The 19,557-nt window shown below is 37.5% G+C and overlaps 1 protein-coding gene across 2 annotated transcripts in view; it reads left to right on the top strand.

Annotated features, from left to right (window-relative positions):
• The first annotated feature begins 556 nt into the window (after window positions 1-556).
• LOC150090401 (cAMP-dependent protein kinase type II regulatory subunit-like) overlaps window positions 557-19,557 on the top strand; it is a 232,000-nt gene continuing 212,999 nt past the window's right edge. For both annotated transcript variants that reach the window (XM_090369101.1, XM_090369100.1), the window contains exon 1: window positions 557-735. In XM_090369101.1, the coding sequence (XP_090225227.1) occupies window positions 612-735 (124 nt within the window). In that variant the 5' untranslated portion in view covers window positions 557-611. The remainder of the gene's footprint in view (window positions 736-19,557) is intronic.

Below are 19,557 nucleotides of genomic sequence, written 5' to 3'. Positions count from 1 at the left end.
AAAAAGATACAATGGAAGGTATTTAAACACTTGGTTTACGTAACTTTTCAATGAGATATTTGTGCTTGGTGTGATTTGCAGATCTTTTTGATATTAGGTGGAAAATTAGAGAGACATACCCTCATTTCTTCCTTAATCGTTTGTAGTTTTTTCCTCTTGTTAGTTTTTATAGTGATAAGCACAGAAAATCCTAACTCACATAGGTACGATAAGGATGTATAATAAAATAAATATATAAATAAAAAAATTAATAATAAGTTTAAGTAACTTAAACCCAAATTACGTGGCACTTCTAGAATGTTGTTGCGGCACACTCTGGTGCCGTGGCGCCCTGGTTGAAAACCACTGTCTTAATGGAATGTTTGTAGGAAAGTTCCGATATATATCCTCGGTGTCGGCGAGTGTTCGCACAGACGCTGATATTAATATAAGTTCATGACGGAGAAACGGTAACCCAGTGTAAAAATAGTTGCATTAAGGTACGCCAGGAATTGACGTTCGATTGAAACTTCACTTCTCGTCATGCGCTATACAGCTTTCCTGGAGCGCTCGTTTGTGTTGTAGTAAAGCGTGCATTTATTAGGTCCTCCGCATTCAGTTATAGAAGTGCAATGGAACCTTCCGTTGATTGTGGTTATCTCCGAGTCCGGAGGAATTCCGCCACTAATCTGCATGTTCAGTTTGGTTCACTTGTTTCGTACGAACTATCGCCCACATTTGAAGGATTACTTGAAGGTATGAAATTATATACTTTATAATAGATATACACACACACATAGTATTTGAACGTAGTACCGAAACGTATATTTTCATAATTGTTGAAATTTGCTTTAACATCAGGAACGAAAGATGCTGATGGATGGTAATAAGAATGCTCCTTATTTCTACGTTTGCCGATATTCGCACCTGTTGTAGAAGGAAAGAAAAGTTAAAAGGAGGCAGTTTTTATTTCTTTTGATTATTTGATGATAAAAGAATCACTGGAGGTCAGGTAAGGAATCCATAAAAGTTCTGCAACGTTTCAACTCCATTAAAAATAAGAAATAAACATAACAGCAAGAATATAAAAGCTGTATTGGGAATTATAAATGATAAAAATAATAATTATTATTAAAAAACTGCTATAAATTAAAAATATACCTAAAAGCATACAGAGATAAATATATTTCAATGAAAATTGAAATATTTTAATAGCCTAGGCTATCTTTATCATCCAAATACAGCATAAAACTGGCTATATATTTACAGAAGATATCAAGATACATTCAGGGATAAATTATGATATGCTTTAATTTGTATATGTTGGTGGTAAAGTGTATATGCTGTCTAATGGCCCCCATCTCCACATTATATATGTTGTTTATGTGACACAGAACTCTGTGGAGGCCAGAGATATAAAAGTGTATGGAGATTGGTTTGTTGTGTAATGTTATGTTCTGCTGTATCTCTGACCATTTAGCCATTGGGCCCCTAGTGGGACCCACTGTGTGTTGCAAGTACAGTATAAACTCGGAAACATGATGATACACATCATCTTGAAGCAGCTGATTTTTTGTGCTACCAGTGTTTGCCATGTTGACTAACAAGATTTCAAAGAGAGGATATATGTTGAGCCATTATGTTCAGATTGTATGGAAATAGTTCAGATATACAGATGAATGCAGAGCTCATCTCTTAAACCAATATACAAATGAAAAACCTATAATCTCAGATTAGTGCTCCTACTGTTCAAACTGTTATGACATTATAATATCCTGTAATACTATGGATGGTAGTATTATGTTTGCATTATTTGTCTTGGGGTTTCCTTTTTTCACCAGACAAAAAGGAAACTCATTTACAGTTTCATATATGCTCCTGTCGCGTTGACCTCGATCACATAGTATGTTCGAATTAATATTCATCGAGATCAGGGAGCAGTACCATACGGAATCGCTTAAATTTTAGCCATTCAGTCAGTTAAATTCACTGGGCGATGTGTCCATTTGATTGGTCCTGGGAAGAACACTAATAGTTTCCCAGTACCTGTTAGTTGCAGTGAATATCCTGATAGAGTAGATATGCCATTCTTGTCTGTGAATTTCTCAATAGCCATCATTGTTTAACCTGAATTTTACATGAAGTAGTATTTGTGGATAATTGCATCTTTTGAAGTCTGCACATACCGTGGACAACCCATTCCACTTAGCAGTGGCATGAGTGAAGTGGAGTTAGATCTCACCTGGGAGAAAGAAAAGAATGAAGACATCAAGAAAGAAGAGGATATACCTAGTGCCTTACTCTGTTGTGAACTTAATATTTAAAAGGAGGTAAACTACTCTGATAGGTTTGTATGTGTGTGTGTGTGTATTTTTACATCTACAACTCCTGTGTCCCAGTGTGGTTCATCCTGGAGTATTAGCAAAATTTATTTATGGATTTTATTGCTTTTATAAGTGTATATATTTCATTTTGGTCTATTTTTAATTTATTTGTACATTTTGCTTGCCTTTTATCGTATATGTATTTATTTATTCAATACAATTCTTAATACTTGCAGAGATTGCTGACTCCAGTACTAAAGTGAAGAAGCATAGTCACAAAATGGACACATAGTAAAAATATAGACAAAGAGATAAAAAAAAAAGAGAACAAGCTAACAAAAAACAGTAAAGCCATTCCTTATACAATTTTTTTTTATTTAAGGAATGACTTTGATTTTATTTTTAATATTTCCAAAACAACAGTGTGATACCTGTTGATTACCTGCCAGTAATGGAACAAATTTCTAGTTGCTGAATAGTCGTATTAAGAAAGGATAATAATAAAGAGGAATGATTCCTAGAATTTATGCATTATGAATATATTTTAAGCAGTTATACTTTTAATTCTAGTGTATGTTTCATTATTATTTATTGTTTGAAATACCACTTTTATAATTTCTTACTTTTACCATCTGTGGCTGGAGCCTTCAAGAACTTTTATGGATCCGTTTTGGAAGTTTTATTGATTATGATTATTCATGATAACTTGATATTGAGAAAGGATGGTTGCAGGATAGATGTACAGAGGTTTGCCTTCAACCAGCATGTGGTTAACTGTTGGAACAAACTTCCATCTTCCATATGTTGTTGTTGTGGAAGTCAGCACTTTGAATAAATTCAAGGAAGAACTAGACCAATTTTTTGGTATTTTTTTTTTTTTTTTTTTGCTTTATGAGCTTGCTTTCTTGAATCATCTGCCACTACTAATACTAACTAAAAATAACCCCTTCAAAATGGACACTGTATTGAGCATTTAGGACCATCAAATTTTGCTCATTTTAGACAGATAAATAGTATATAAAGGTGGTCATTTTAACAAGTTGTACTATATAGATATCTTTGAACCGCAATGCACATTATGCCTTGACACTAGATGATATGAATTCACTTCTTGCAAATGTTTTCATTGGTTTAATGAACATCATATCTTGACCAGTATGAATTCATTTCTAGTGGGGGGGGGAGATTAGAGATATTCCTTATCTATAATGCAATACTTTATAATTACTTTATAAGTCATTATAACAATGCAGTTATCCATTATTTAGTATTATTAACCAAATTATTCAAGGAAACAAAGCTATACAGCATCAGCAAAAAAAAAAGTTTTCACAACACCAGCTAGAAGTGTGTTTCAACAATCAATCTCTGGCTGAAAGCAAATTTCCACACATCTATCCTGCAACCATCCTTTTTCAAATATAAATTTATGTCTCCTTATGTACGTTTTCAGAGAAAGAGTAAGGATGCCATCTGATTTAGTTTAGCTAATCTGTTTAAAACTTTAAACATGTCAATTAAATCTTTTTGCAGATGCCTAGCTTCTAAATGTTGCAGTTTGCACAGCTGAAGTCTTTCTTGGTAAGATTATCATCAGATTTTTAAATGGTGGCCTAAAAATTTCCTTATAAATGGGAGAACCAAGTTCATTTAAAGAATAGCTTAGAAGCGGTACAAAAAGCCATACCATATGATCATTGTTTGGAGTTATCAGATTGAAAAGTACAAGCAGTCACTAGTGAGTGGCATTGACTTGTATTCAAATCCAGTTCATGATCTAAATGTTTGAAAGAAGACAAATTGATGAACTCAAGAAAAAGAACTTTTGAATTGCAAACTTCTGGTGAAAGAAATCCTAAACAGATCAGCCAAGCTCATTGCCTTTGCCTGCCTAACCTCCTTTGTAACTTGGTTACAGACCAGCTTATATCTATCACAGGCTTCCATGTCACCCTGTCATACTGTCATTAACAACCCTGCCAATTTTTGTATTATCTGCAAACTTTGACATTAAGCTTCATATAACTTCATCAATATCATTGATAAAGATACAAAACAACAATGGGCCCAACATCGAACTCTGAAGGACACCACTAATAACATTAGCCCACGTAGAGCAGACCCATTGATTACCACTCGACCAAAATGCGTTTATAAAAGCTGAATAAACCAGAACCTGCAGATTGTTTTTATTATTTTCTGGTAGTGACCTCCAGAAATGTGTTTCAGTAAAATGTGAGCTTGTGTGAGGTGATAATAGTGTGTTTCTGCCTTAACCCCATGACCTTAACCCTTTACAGAAATTTTTGTTTTGATCGTTATCATTGTGCCGACTAAGAGAATAAGTGACAGCAGTACTAGTAAATCTACCAAGAAAAGGAAAGCGATCGATTTGGATCAGAAAATTAAAATAAGGATATATGAAAATGGTCAGACATTAACAAGTATCATGCAGAATTTAGATTTGTCAACAGTGAACACAATAAGAAAGGACAAAGACAGAATACGAGAAGCAGTGAAGGGATCGGCACCAATGAAGTCAACTATAGTAAGCAAGGCAACGAAATACAGTACAGTGGGTTTTTTGGGTTTTTTTTTTTTTTTTTTTTTTTTTTTTTTTTTTTTTTTAGGAGCATTAGCAACTAAGGCCATATTGCTCCGGGGATATGCGGTGGTCATTCCCTGACCTTTCCACATCCTCTGTATTTGGTGGTCACGGACTCAAACCCTGGTCTAATCATGTTATTGTTTGTTTGTTATTTGGTTTTTAGGAGCATTAGCAACTAAGGCCATATTGCTCCGGGGATATGCGGTGGTCATTCCCTGACCTTTCCGCATCCTCCGTATTTGGTGGTATCAAGAAGCGTGTGCTACGCACTGCTGCTCCTGCCCACCTGGCTACGGAGGCGCCTACCGGTCTAATCAAGAAGCGTGTAGTGCGCACCCGCTCCTGCCCACCTGGCTACGGAGGTGCCTACAGTACAATGACATGCGTTTTTTCTTCATGTTTTCTTTTCTTATGTGCAACTTCGGCTACCTCACCGATGTTCCTTGATAAAATTTTTAATTGAACTAATTAAACATATATAACTATTGTTCTTCATTCTTCTGAGGATATGTGGTTTTTGTAATTTTGGCATATCAGGGATATAGTAGCAATATTTTATTAGTCATTTCTGAGTTACGTAAAACTCGACTTACATAAGAAGTCCTGGAACGTATCTCTTACATATGTCGTGGACTTACTATATTTTCTTAATAAAGAAATTTCTCATTTCCATAATGTGAAAAGTGATTGGGTATTTACACAATTAGTCTTAGTATCAGTATTAGTAAATGATGCAAGAAAGCAAGCTTATAGAGCATCAGAGAAAGAAGAAAAAAAAGAACATTTCCCACATCACCTGTTCAACCCCCTCTAATAATTTGTCTAATTCCTCCATAAATTTATTCAAACTGCTAACCACGGCACCAGATGGAAGTTTGTACAAACAATCAATTACCCACTGGATGAAAGCAAATTTATGCACATCTATCCTGTAACTGTCCTATCTCAATTTAAATTTATGCCACTGTTGTGTGTTGTCTGAGCAAGAGGAAGGATGCCATCAGCATTTAACTTACCTAATCCATTCAAAGCCTTGAACACCTCAAATCAGATCTTCTTTCAGGGGGGTCTAGTTTCGAGATGCTGAAATTTGCAGAAGTGAAACCTTTCAAAACAAAGGTGGTCAAAAGGGAAAGAGTGCCCTTTTGTTTCCCACCCTAATCTTGTTATCCTTCTCTGCACCTGTTAGAACAGCTAACATCCTTCCTAAAATGAGGCTTTCAGATCTCTGTGCAGTAATTGAGATGTGACCCAATAATTGCCTTATACAATGGGATAATCACCTTCTTAATCCTGCTGGCAAAATCCTTGTAATATTTTTGACAAAACAGAATATCGTGGCACAGTGCTCAGAATCTTCATGTCAGAGTGTGCAGTTATCCCCTGGTATTTACTGTTGCTCAGAATCTTCATGTCAGAGTGTGCAGTTATCCCCTGGTATTTACTGTTCTTCATTATCCTCAGTATTGTACCACATATTTGGTATATTATTCTTGGATAATTGCTATCCATATGCATACCTTGTATTTGTTGCTGTTGCCATTTCTCATGTCATCTGCTTAATTTTTCTAGATCTTGTGGCAGTAGAGTACCCTGATTCCTGTCATTAACCTTTGTATAATCTGCAAACTTAGACAATATATTTAATATGCCCCTCATTTAATATTGTTAATAAATAGTGAAAACAACAAGGTGCCCCACACTGAACCTGAAGGATGCCACTATTAACATGTTCAAGAAGAGCAGTGCTTAGTAACAAGTGCTTTCTGCCTCTGTCACCCATTCATCCCCTTATCTATATCAGTAATGCCCTTAATGCCATGCTGCTCTAATATGTTCAGCGATCCTTCCTGTGGAACAGTAACAGAAACTTTTATGAAATCTAAGTAAGTAATGTGATGTCAGAATTATTTTTTGCATCCAATTCCTCTGTTACTGAATCATAGTATCCAATCAGATTGGTCAGACAAGATAGCCCCTTACTGGGATTGCTGTATAATAGCATACTTGTCTAGATAGTCCAGCATTACTTCTTTAATCAGTGTCTCCAATATTTTCCCTCGAACAGTCTATAATTACTTGTGTTGGCCTTTGATCTTCCTTTCTGAATTGGGGTCACATTTGCACATCTCCAGTCTATGGGTACCTCCCCCTGAGTCCAAAGAAGCTCTCATAATTATGGCTAAGGGTTTCCTTACTTCCTTTGCTGCCTCCTTTAATATAACTGGATAGATCCCATCCACCCTGGGTGTCTTTTTTTATGTTTATCTTCAACAATTTCTCCTCCACTTTCCTCTCAGTTATTACAAAATCATCTAGCCCACTGCCAGAGTTTAATTCACCTCTGGTATTCCCCTCCTTGAACTCCTCATGTATGAATGTAGATGCAAAATACTCATTTAGTTTGTTAGCCACCTGAGCAGGATCCTCAACTGTTGAACCATCAATATCCAGTGGACCAATATGATTCTTTGCTGTTTTTCTTTGTATCCTTTGCCAAAGATTTCTCGTAATCTGCCTTTGCCTGCCTAATCTCCTTTGTGACTTGGTTACAGACCAGCTTATATCTATCATAGGCTTCCACGTCACCCATTAATTTATATGTATCCCATGCATTTTTCTTCTCTGCCATATGTCTCATTAGTTCATCTGACATCCATTTAGGCCTAAACCTTGAACAATATTTCTTAGTTGGTATGTAAAGCCTAGTAGCTTCCAAGATAAATTCTTTGTTGTTGTTGTTGTTGTTGTTGTTATTTGGTTTTTAGGAGCATTAGCAACTAAGGCCATATTGCTCCGGGATATGTGGTGGTCATTCCCTGACCTTTCTGCATCCTCCGTATTTGGTGGTGACGGGCTCGAACCCCGGTATAATCAAGAAGTGTGTGCTACGCACTGCTGCTCCTTCCCACCTGGCTACGGAGGCGCCAAATTCTTTGAATTCTTTGAATGCTTCTCATTTTGCATTTGCTGTTGGTAACATCATCAGTTGGTCCCACTGTATAGAATTTAAATACTGTCTCAGTCCATCGTAGTCGCCTTTATGAAAGCAAAAACCCTTCCCTTTACCCCTGATGGTAGTTACCTCTTTGAGTAAATTCTACTTCAGCACACTGTGATCACTGCCACCTAGTGGTTCCTTTATCTGCAGATTCTTAATGCATGATCACTACTGATTTTCCTGCTTTCATTACATTTTTAAGGTCCCAAGAAGAAATAAAACCAGATATAACACATCTTCCTTTTGGATTTTGACTTTGAGAAAGGTATAACAGAGAATAAATTCTAGGAATTGTTAATTGTGCATTTTGATAGAAATGCTTCAGAGAAATCAATGGAGTTTACAATTAATCATTTTAACAATGAATGCAATCGTTAACTGTATTTTGTAGTCACATGATCTTGAACCATAGTCCACTCAAATTTTCCTTTCTGGTACAGTAATTAGTGTTGTGTGTGCACATGTTTAACGTTCTCCAATTCTCGTAAGTCTCTAATTTTCAACATTCTCCAACTTTCTCAAATCTAACTTTCCTGACAGATAGGTAATGTTTCTTATCGATTTTAATGTTCACAACTCCATTGGCATTGGTTTTCTAGTTGCATGGACCCAGCTGGACATGATGCCAAGGCTTTTGCAATTACTAATGACCTCACCTAGCTTGTTTGTTTACCTATCAGAATTTCCAACTTCATTTTCTGCCTACTCTTAAGCTCACAACAGTTTTAAAGGAATTGTTAATCAATTCAAACTTGATTTTGAATGGACTAAGAGTAGAAAAATTGCTTCTTGTTCAAATGGTGGTCAGGTATTCTGGTCACTTGCCACAGCATAGCTGTGACTTCTGTCCATATATATTCCCATCTGTTAAAATCAAGATGGTTCTACTTCATCACGTATAGATAAAGCTAACTTTGTAGCATCTTCTACTTATCTTCTAAGTCTAGAAGATAATAATAATGATCTTGGTAAACCTCCTTTTGCCATACCATATATTGCACTCAATTCCTTCTGTAGTCTCTTGACAGAAGGATGTTAGAAGAATTATTCTGAACAATGTCGATACCAAAGGAGAACAATGTCGATCTCAAGGGTATTTCTCCACTTGTTCTCACCTGTTCTGTGTTGCCTTTTTTACACTTTCTTATTCCACTGGAATTTTTCCTTCTACTTGGAAATTTGTTCATATGCAGCCAGTCTCTAAGAAGGGTAACAATCTCTTTGATCCAGTGATTGGCCAATTGCACTTCTACTCTTTCCAAGGTAGTAGAGAAATTCATCAATCCCAACTATTAAACTATCCTGAAACCTTCCTTCCGATCAGTGATTGCCAGTATGGATTCTGTTGGAGTGTCAATCAACTGGTGATATGTTGGCCTCGGTTGCTCATCTTTGGACAAATTCAATGGATGAGTTTGGTGAAACTCAAGCAGTTGTTCTTTACATTTTTTAAAGTTTTTGATCATGTTTTGCATAAAGGTCTTTTAAATAAACTCCCATCTTATGAATTACCAACTGTTTTTGGCGTTTGGGTATCCATTTTTTTTTTCTCTGACTGCTCACTGTGAGTGATGGTAGACGAATCCACCTTCTAATTTAGTAGTGGAAAATGACACAAGAAAGCAAGCTTCTACAGCATAACCCAAAAAAAATTCCATTTCACCTATCCATCCTCTCCAATAGTTTGCCTTGTTATTCCTTAAATTTATTCAAACTCCACTTCAACAACTATAGATGGAACCTGTTCTGGAAATCAACTACCAGGTGGCTGTAGGAACTTCTGCACATCTGTTCTGCAGCCATCCTTTATCAGTTTGAATTTAGCCCCCTCAGTTCTACATCCTTTATTAAATGACAGCTCCACACCTGCGTTCAGTACTGGAGATGTGGCCTGAATGGGATAATCATCTCCTTATCCCTGCTAGCTTTTGGTTTGGTTTTTTTTTTTTTTTTAGGAGCATTAGCAACTAAGGCCATATTGCTCCGGGATATGCGGCGGTCATTCCCTGACCTTTCCGCATCCTCCGTATTTGGTGGTGACGGGCTCGAACCCCGGTCTAATCAAGAAGCGTGTGCTACGCACTGCTGCTCCTTCCCACCTGGCTACAGAGGCGCCCTCCCTGCTAGCAAAAGCCTTGTATATCATTGACAAAACCCCATGAGATGTCTTGGCAGCTAAGGTGATTGTTCTCAGTTCAGACTGAGAACAATTACCCCAGGTCCTTTTTATTTTCCATTACCCTGAGGATAGTACCACACAGTTCATATGTTACTTTTGGATTACTGCTACCCATATGCAGTACCTTGCATTTGTTTGTGTTAACCCTCAATTGCCATTTCTCAGCCCATCTGCCTAAGTTTTCTAGACCTCTTTGCAGCAGCAGCATCCATTCATTACTGTCATTAACCACCCTGCTAACCTTTATATCATCTGCAAACTTAGACATTAAGCCTGATATACCTTCATCAGTATCATTAATAAATACAGAAAACAATGGGCTTAGCACCGAACCCTGTAGGATTCCACTAATAAGATTACTCTTTGAAGAACAGAGTCCATTGATAACCACTGTCTCAACCATCCCTTTATCCATGGCAGGGACTTTCCCTTAATGCTATAATACTCCAATTTGTACAGCAGTCTTTTATGTGCAACTGTAACAAAGGTTTTCCTGAAATCCAAATATATGACATCAGAATTATTTTTTGCATCCAGTTCCATTATTACTGCATCATAGTATCCATTCAAATTGGTTAGACAAGTTCTACCCTTAATGAATTCATGCTATGAGTGAAGCATAACTTTACTACTGTCTAGATCAGGGTTTCACAAAGTGTGGTCCACTGCTCGATACCGGTCAGCGAAAAGAAAATACTGGTCCCAAACAAATTATTTGAAATATATCTACATAGAAAAACCAAGTGCAAACTACTCTGGTTAAAAAGGACATTGTTTTATTAAGAGACTCTATTGTCAGGGAAATGGGGAATATTTTTTGTAATAAGGATAGGTGGAGTAGAACCAGGGTATGTCTGCCGGGAGCAACTATTAATGATGTCACCAACAGATTGTTAGATTTTAGCATTAGTAGAGGCATATGATGCAAGAAAGCAAGCTTATTCAGCATCAGCCAAAAAAAAAAAAAAAAAAAAAAAACACCCCACTCCCATTTCACCCCTCCGTTCGCTCGAAATACCTGTCCAGTTGAGCCTTAAATTTGTTTAGGCTATCAACTTCAACAACAAGTGATGGAAGTCGGTTCCACCAACCAACCACCCGCTGGCCAAAGGCAAATTTCCGCACATCTATCCGACATCCGTCCTTCCTCAATTTGAATTTATGCCCTCTGAGCTGATTATTCTGAGCAAGATAAAGAATCCCATTGGCATTGAGCATGCTCAAACCATTCAAAGCCTTATACACCTCTATCAGATCACCTCGCCGGTGCCTAGTCTCCAGACTCTGTAATTTGCAAAACTTAAGACTTTCTTCGAAAGAGCAACCCTTTGTTCCATTCACTAATCTTGTTGCCCTTCTCTGTACCCGTTCCAGCAGCTCTACATCCTTCTTGAAATGAGGCCTCCAGACCTGTATACAGTACTCAAGATGTGGCCTAACCATTGCCTTATACAAGGGAATAATCACCTCCTTATCCCTGCTAGAAAAATTCCTGTATATCATTGACAAGACACCATGAGCTACTCTTGCAGCTCGTCTGCACTGCTCAGAGAACTTCATATCTGCCTGCACAATTACCCCCAGGTCCTTTTCATTCTCCACCACTGTCAGTGTAGTACCGCAGAGTTGATATGTTGCTCTGGGGTTACTGTTTCCCATATGTAGTACTTTACATTTGTCAATGTTAAACTTCATTTGCCACCTCTCAGCCCATCTGTTCAACCTTTCCAGATCCTGTTGCAGCAGCATAGCGTCAGTGGTGTCCTTAACAACCCTGCCAACCTTTGTATCATCTTCAAACTTGGACATTAAACTTGATATCCCATCATCAGTATCATTCATAAACACCGAAAACAACAACGGACCCAACACTGAACCCTGAGGAACTCCACTAATAACATTAGTTCATGTTGAGCAGTGTCCATTGATTACCACTCTCTGTCTTCTGCCACTCAACCATCCCCTTATCCATAGCAGCAATTTGCCTCCAATGCCACACTGCTGCAATTTGTGCAGCAGTCTTCCATGTGCAACAGTATCAAAAGCCTTTCTAAGATCCAAATATATAATATCAAAGTTATTCCCTGCATCCAGTTCTTTTGTGATTACATCATAGTATCCAATCAAATTGGTCAGGCAAGACCTGCCCTTAACAAAACCATGCTGCGTCTGAGCTATAACTGAATTCTTGTCTAGATGATCCTGCAGTGCTTCTTTAACCAGTGCCTCCATTAATTTACCTGGAACAGAAGTTAAACTAACAGGTCTATAATTACTTGTGTCAGCCTTTGATCCTCCTTTGTGAATTGGGGTTACATTTGCACATCTCCAGTCTGTGGGTACCTCCCCTGAGTCCAAAGAAGCTCTCATTTAAGGGGGATAAAGAGAATATTATTATTCACGTGGGAACTAATGACATGAAATGTACACGATCTGACTATTGGTAAAATACAGGACCATGCTGAGGAAATGCCGTGAGCTAGGCCACAATGTCTGTCTGCAATTCTGCCCAGACACAATAGGAGGGATGATATGTTAAAAGCCTTGTGGATTAACTCAAGACTTGAAGGACTCTGCAAGGCTTTAGGGGGAAATTTCTATCAGCATGGCCCACACTTCTTGTAGGTAGAAGGAATTTGTTTTGTAGAGACAGGATACATTTAAACAAAGGTGGTGCAAAAGTTTTAGCCAGTATTATTGAGGATACCTTAAAGGTTCAGGGAAACTGCTAGTTAGGGGGGGATGTGAGTAATACTTACACATGTTTATCTGATAATATTGGTCAAAGTAACTCTTGCACATACCTCAAGAGTTCTTATCTGTTACCCCAACTGGACATATTATCTAGATGTTCTGGGGGCAGAAACTTTTCAAGTGAGCGGATAGCTAATGCCAGGGAAGAGAGCCTAAAAAACTTCAAGGGTTGTGTTAGGGTTGTTAAATATACAAGAACAGTAAGTCTTAATTGTTTATATAGTAATGTTAGAAGTGTCTTCAATAAAATGAGCAAATTCGAACTGCTGGTTAAAACAAGTAACGTGGACATAATAGAGCTTACGGAGACATGGTGCCACCCGGAAATTGGGGATGATGAGTTTCAGTACGCTTTGTATAATGTATTTAGGAAGGATAGGGTAGGTAGAAGGAGTGGTGGGGTAATGCTTCTTATCAGAAGCAGCCTGAATACGACGATAGCTTTCCCGGATTCAGACATTTCACATGCTAGTATAGAATCTGTATGGTGTGAGATAGTTGGAAACAAAGGTATAATGCGAGTAGGAGTAATCTACAGACCAGGTGATTGTGAAGATTATGATGAAAGCCTCTACATGCAAATGGAATGGGCAAGTAAGCGTCAATGTCTTATTATGGGTGATTTCAATTTCCCTCTAATTGATTGGAGTAAATGGGAAGGAAACTCGACATGGGGAACAAAATTTTTAAATCAACTAGATGACTGTTATTTGTATCAATATGTCAGGGAAAGTACTAGAGAAAAGAATGTCCTAGACCTCATCATCACCCATGAATCAGATGACATAACAGGGCTGACAGTAGAGGAACCAGTAGCAGGAAGTGATCACGGAGTTTTACGGTGGATGATGATGAGAGAGATAGCAGCAGTAAAAGGCAAAGGAATGGATTTTAATTTCAGAAAGGGAAATTATGATGCCTTAAGGTACTACATGGCCTCTATTAACTGGGTAGATATCGAACAGAGAATAAATATAATTGAACTGTGGTATGCTTTTAAAACATTAATCACAGATGCCTTGAATGCATATTTACCATTAAAAAAATACTCCACGAGGAGGGTTCCAAGTTGGATGAATAGTGAAGTTGCCACATTACTTGATCAGAAAAAGATGGCATGGAAAGGTTACAGAGCAATAAAAAGTACTGAATCTTATAACAGCTACATGATGATCTGTAATAGAGCCACAGAAAAGGTTCGACAGGCAAAAGCAGTTTATGAGAAATCACTAGAAAACAGAGCAAGGGGGGGGGGATAAGGAATTCTTCACATATATACATGCCAAGAAGAGCAGGACAAACCAGTTTGGAACTTTACGTAAGGGAAAGGGGATAGTATTAAATACACCAGCTGCCGTTGCAGATGAACTCAACAGTTATTTTGCATCGATATTTACAAATGAAAAACCTTTTGTGGCAATGGGAAATTGTGGAAGCGAAGTTGAAAAATATGTAATTAATGATATTGAAATTTCACAAGATTATTTAATGAAAAAACTTTCGAGCCTACAAGCCATTAAGGCTCCTGGAGTTCATGGAATATACCTTATAATCTTAAGGGAGGCAGCAAGTGAGTGCATTGAACCATTGAGGCTAATTATGTGAGCATCACTAGACTCTGGGGAGATTCCCTTGGATTGGAAAAGTGCCAATGTATCTCCCATACATAAGGGTGGCTCTAAGAGTGAAGTGGGAAATTGTCGACCTGTCAGTTTGATTTCACTGGTAGGGAAAATCATGGAGGCAATGATCAAGGGTGGAATTCAGGATCATTTGGATCGAATTGAAATTCTCAAGGATACTCAGCATGGTTTTGTAAAGGGAAAATCATGTTTAACAAATCTGGTTCGCTATTTTGAAAGGGTCACTCACGAGCTGGATTTAGGGAATAATTTCGACATTGTTTATTTAGATTTCAGCAAAGCTTTTGACTCAGTCCCACATGAGCGGTTGCTTTATAAGCTGGAACAGGTTGGAATCACTGGGAAAATCCTTAGATGGATAGCAGGATGGCTTCAGGGCAGGAGGCAGAGGGTTGTGATAAATGGCTATTCCTCAGATTGGGTTGATGTAAGAAGTGGGGTTCCCCAAGGATCAGTATTAGGACCACTGTTGTTTTTAATTTTCATAAACGATATCGATGAAGGGATAGAGGGCGTGATGTCTAAATTTGCAGATGAAGTTAAAATCGGTAGAGTAGTTAATGCTCACTGTCAAGCTGAGTTTCTTCAGAGAGACCTAGATAGACTTCAGAAATGGTCAGAAAAATGGCAGCTATGCTTTAATCCAACAAAGTGTAAGGTATTACACCTGGGAAACAGTAATCCCAAAATAATTTATTCACTTGGTGGAGTTCAACCAAACCCAGTACTGGAGGAAAGGGACTTGGGTGTTACAATACGGTCAGACATGAAATTCTCTGAGCATTGTAAACAGGTTGCAAGGAAGGCCCATGGTGTCCTATCGATGATCTATCGAACTTTTGTAAGTAGAGATAGGGACGTGATAATCCCATTATATAAAGCTTTTGTTAGACCACACTTGGAATACTGTGTTCAAGTATGGAGACCGCACCTAAAGAAAGACATCAAGCTTCTTGAAAGGGTGTAAAGACGAGTAACTCGCCTGGTGAGATCACCAAAAGGGCGTCCTTATGAAGAAAGACTGAATATGCGGGTTGCAGAGTTTGGAAACTAGACACTTTAGAGGAGATTTGATTGAGGTGTTTAAGGCTCTGAGAGGCATCAGTAAAATGAAATTTTCAAGATTATAAATGATGCTAGAACTAGGGGACATAAATTCAAGTTACGTTGGGAAATGTTTAGATTGGACTGCAGGAAGTTTTATTTTAACCAGCGAGTTATAAATTACTGGAATAAGTTGCCTACATGGGTGGTAGAGGCTGATAGTTTGGGGAAATTCAAAGGTCATCTGGATAGTACCTTCGAGTCAGGGAAGCGCATAGGATGATAGGTTTAATTTCCTTTTCTTTTGTTAATTATTATTATTTATTATTTTTTTTTTTATCATTGTTTTATTCGGGATTTTTTTTTTTTTTTTGGCTGGTGCAGCATAAGCCATAGGCTTTCTTGCACCATGCGGCCATTACTAATACTAATACTAATAAAATTATAAGAAATTTTCTGAAAAAATGAAAATGTAATAAAATACTAAATACTCAGTTATACTAAAAATACTCATTAAATAAATATTTATTTTCCTGAAAACAGACTCAAAAATATGTCAATTTTATGTAAACTTTTAATAATAAAGAAATGAATTACCTATCTTTTATTTATATTTACTGATGTTAATGAATGTCTAATTGCATTATTACTGGTATGTTAAATTTCCTAATGGTAGTGTCATTATTTCCTGAACCTACGAGTATAATTAATGAAAATACATTAATTTATAGCTATAGGTGGGCCGTGAAAAAAAAAAAAAAATCTGCAAACACCGATCTGCAGTTGAAAAAGTTTGGGAAAACTTGGTCTAGATGATCCTGCATTTTTTCTTTAATCAGTGATGCCATTATTAGTTTAATTTCTGTGGCTGGAACAGAAATTAAGCTAAGAAGTCTGTAACTAATTGTGTCATCTTTTGATCCTCCTTTGTGAAGTGGGTACAATCGCACATTTCCAGTTCACTTGGACCTCCCCTGAATCCAGAGATGCTTTCATAATTATGGCTAAGAATCAGCTTAATATAATTGGATAGATCCGATCCACTCCAGAGTGCTTTTTTTTATGTTTAACTTCAACAATTTCTCTTCCACTTTCCATTATTAGAAAATCATTTAGCACCCTGTTAAGAGTTTGATAAACTTCTCTGCATCCACTTTCCTAAAGAATTCCCCATGTGTAAATGTAGATGCGAAATACCTATTCAATTTGTCAGCAAACTGAGAAGGATGATCATCAGTTAAATCTTCAACACCAATTGGACCAAACCATTATGATTCATTATCATCCTTCTAGTGTTTACATGCATAAAGGCTATCACTGACATTCTCACAGGTATGATAAGCTGGGCTTGCTACCTGGAAGTCTAAAACACTGATGCAACTGGAATTCAGAAGACATTTGAGTCAAGTGGACTAAATTTTGTCAAAGTCATTCTGTGACAAAAAATCCTCCCTGCACCTTCATGATAGCGGAACTGTTAGCAACCCTGGATGTAACTCTCGTATGCAAGTCCTGAAGTAAATATGGCACCTAGTATACTGGAGGTGACTACCAATGTGCTAACCAACATAAGCAGGATTCAAGGTATGGTGACCATACCACATGAAAGAATGCTGCCCTCTGATCTGCCAGATAGTGACTATAAGGAGTCTGAGTAGTGTGTATGCAGGGAACATTGTTGAGGTTATATTATGTCAAGGAGCTGGGTATATTCTTGCCATCTGTATGCCATATCCAAAAATTTCATTACTTCATACAACATGTCTTCCCCCTCCTTTTCTTACTACTGAATACATCATGAATACTCAAAATAATAGAACAAACTTATCTGCAAAATGACAAAATGATCTAAACCTCCTGAACACATCCTTGTTAATTTCACAAATATACGTGGTCTCAGTTCCCATCTCAATGATGTGCATTTCCATTTACTGCCTGCCAACCTCCACATATTTTTTTCTAACAGAATCCCAGTTATCTGTTGATTCTACCACTGCTCATCTCAGTTGTACTAATTATTTGCTGTAAGAATCCTTTCACTTCAAAGGTGGCACTTGTGCATGTCTGCTCTGATATTCCCTCTCAGAGGTATAATTTGAAATCTCTTGTTTTTGATCTTCTCTAGCTTAAAATTTCTCTATCCTATTCAATAAAATTCATCTGTTGTCTCTATTGTTCTCCCAACTCCACTAATCACCCTGTACTTTTTCTCTTTGAAATTTGACTTTCTCTAGTCCAATTTTCCTTGGTGATTTTAATGTTCACAACTCCAGCTGGCTTCCATTTTCTAGTTGCATGGACCCAACTGGTTGAGATGCTGAGACTTTTTCAATTACTAATGAACTCACACTGATTGTTTATTTACATACCAGACAATCCTAACCATGCAGCCAACATGCTTGATCTTTTTCTCACAAACAATCCTAAGTATATGGTCAAGGTGAGTGGTATTCTAGGCACCTCAGATCACAACTTCATGGTCTCTTCTCCAACGGAGCCCTTCTGTTGTGGTTTTTCTCAATCTTGTGTTGTTTGGCATTACAAGAATACAAAACGGGATGATATGTGAGATTGATTTTCTTCTTTTCCTTGGCAGATTACTATTTAAAAACTTCTGATGTTAACATTTGCTCAGACTGTGTTAGTGAAATTATTCTTGTAGGATTAAATCCTATATTCCACACGCCCTCTTAAAATCTCGTCTTTTACCTAAACATGGGTTTTTCAATAAATGTGCTAAGGCTGTTCAAGATAAGAATGTTGCATATTGGAAGGTGACTCCGTAGCCAGGTGGGAAGGAGCAGCACTGCGTAGCACACGCTTCTTGATTAGACCGGGGTTTGAGCCCGTCACCACCAAATACGGAGGATGCGGAAAGGTCAGGGAATGACCACCGCATATCTCCGGAGCAATATGGCCTTATTTGCTAATGCTCCTAAAAACCAAATAACAAACAAAACAACAAAAACAAGCATATTGGAATTGCCTTACATCCAAATCTCCAAATTTATCTATGCCTAAGCTCACAACAATTGTAATGCAATTATTAATCAGTCCAGATTAGATTTTGAATAGGCTAAGAGTAGAAAACTTGCTTCCAAATGGTAACAGTGTTCTGGTCTCTTACCAAAGCTATTGGCCACTTTTGCCCATCTCTATTTCCACCTCTTTCACCTCAGCTAAAGATAAAGTTCACCTACTGGCACCCTGCTTTTCTTCCAACTTATGTATTAATGACCTTGGTAAAACACCTCCCACCATTCCCAACACACTCCATCCAATTCCTCCTGTGGTCTTCCATCAAAAGGATGTCAGAAGGATTTTGGCGAATCTTGATGCTAAGAAAGCTCCAGGTCCTGATGGTATTTCTCCACTTGTTCTCAAAACCTGTGCTCCTGAACTTACTCCTGTTCGTTGCCACCTTTTTTTATTTTCTTATTCCAAAGGTATTTTTTGCTTCTGCTTGGAAATTTGCTCATATCCAGCCAGTTCCTAAAAAAGGTGACAAATCCCTCCCATTCAGTTATCATCCCATTGCATTTATTTCTGCTCTTTCTAAAGTAATCGAGCAATAAATTAACTGCATCAATGATCGCCACTATGATTTTATTAGACAGGGGTTTGAGCCTGTGACCACTAAATATGGAGAATGCAGCAAGGTCAGGGAATGACCACCGCATATGGCCTTAGTTGCTAATGCTCCTAAAAAAAAACCAAATAACAAATAATCTCTATGATTCCATAAGTGTTAACCCACTGTGATACACTGGCTTATGTTACCCATCTATGGACAAATTCATCAGAAAAGTTTAGCAAAACTCAAGCAGTTGCTCTGGACATCTCAGATGCTTTTGATCATGTTTGTCATAAACGTCTTATAAATAAGCTTCCATCTTATGGTTTACCAACTCTTTTTTTGTAATTGGGTATCCAGTTTTCTCTCTGACTGCTCACTATGTCTGATGGTAGACAGCATTGTCTTCTAAATTTTCCACATATGCTGGTTTTCCTCAAAGTTTATTTCT

Source organism: Mastigoproctus giganteus, chromosome 2 (genome assembly GCF_048544385.1).
Source record: "Mastigoproctus giganteus isolate SK-2022 chromosome 2, ASM4854438v1, whole genome shotgun sequence".
In the NCBI taxonomy this organism is placed as follows: domain Eukaryota; kingdom Metazoa; phylum Arthropoda; class Arachnida; order Uropygi; family Thelyphonidae; genus Mastigoproctus; species Mastigoproctus giganteus.
This window is presented reverse-complemented; position numbering and strand designations above follow the sequence as displayed.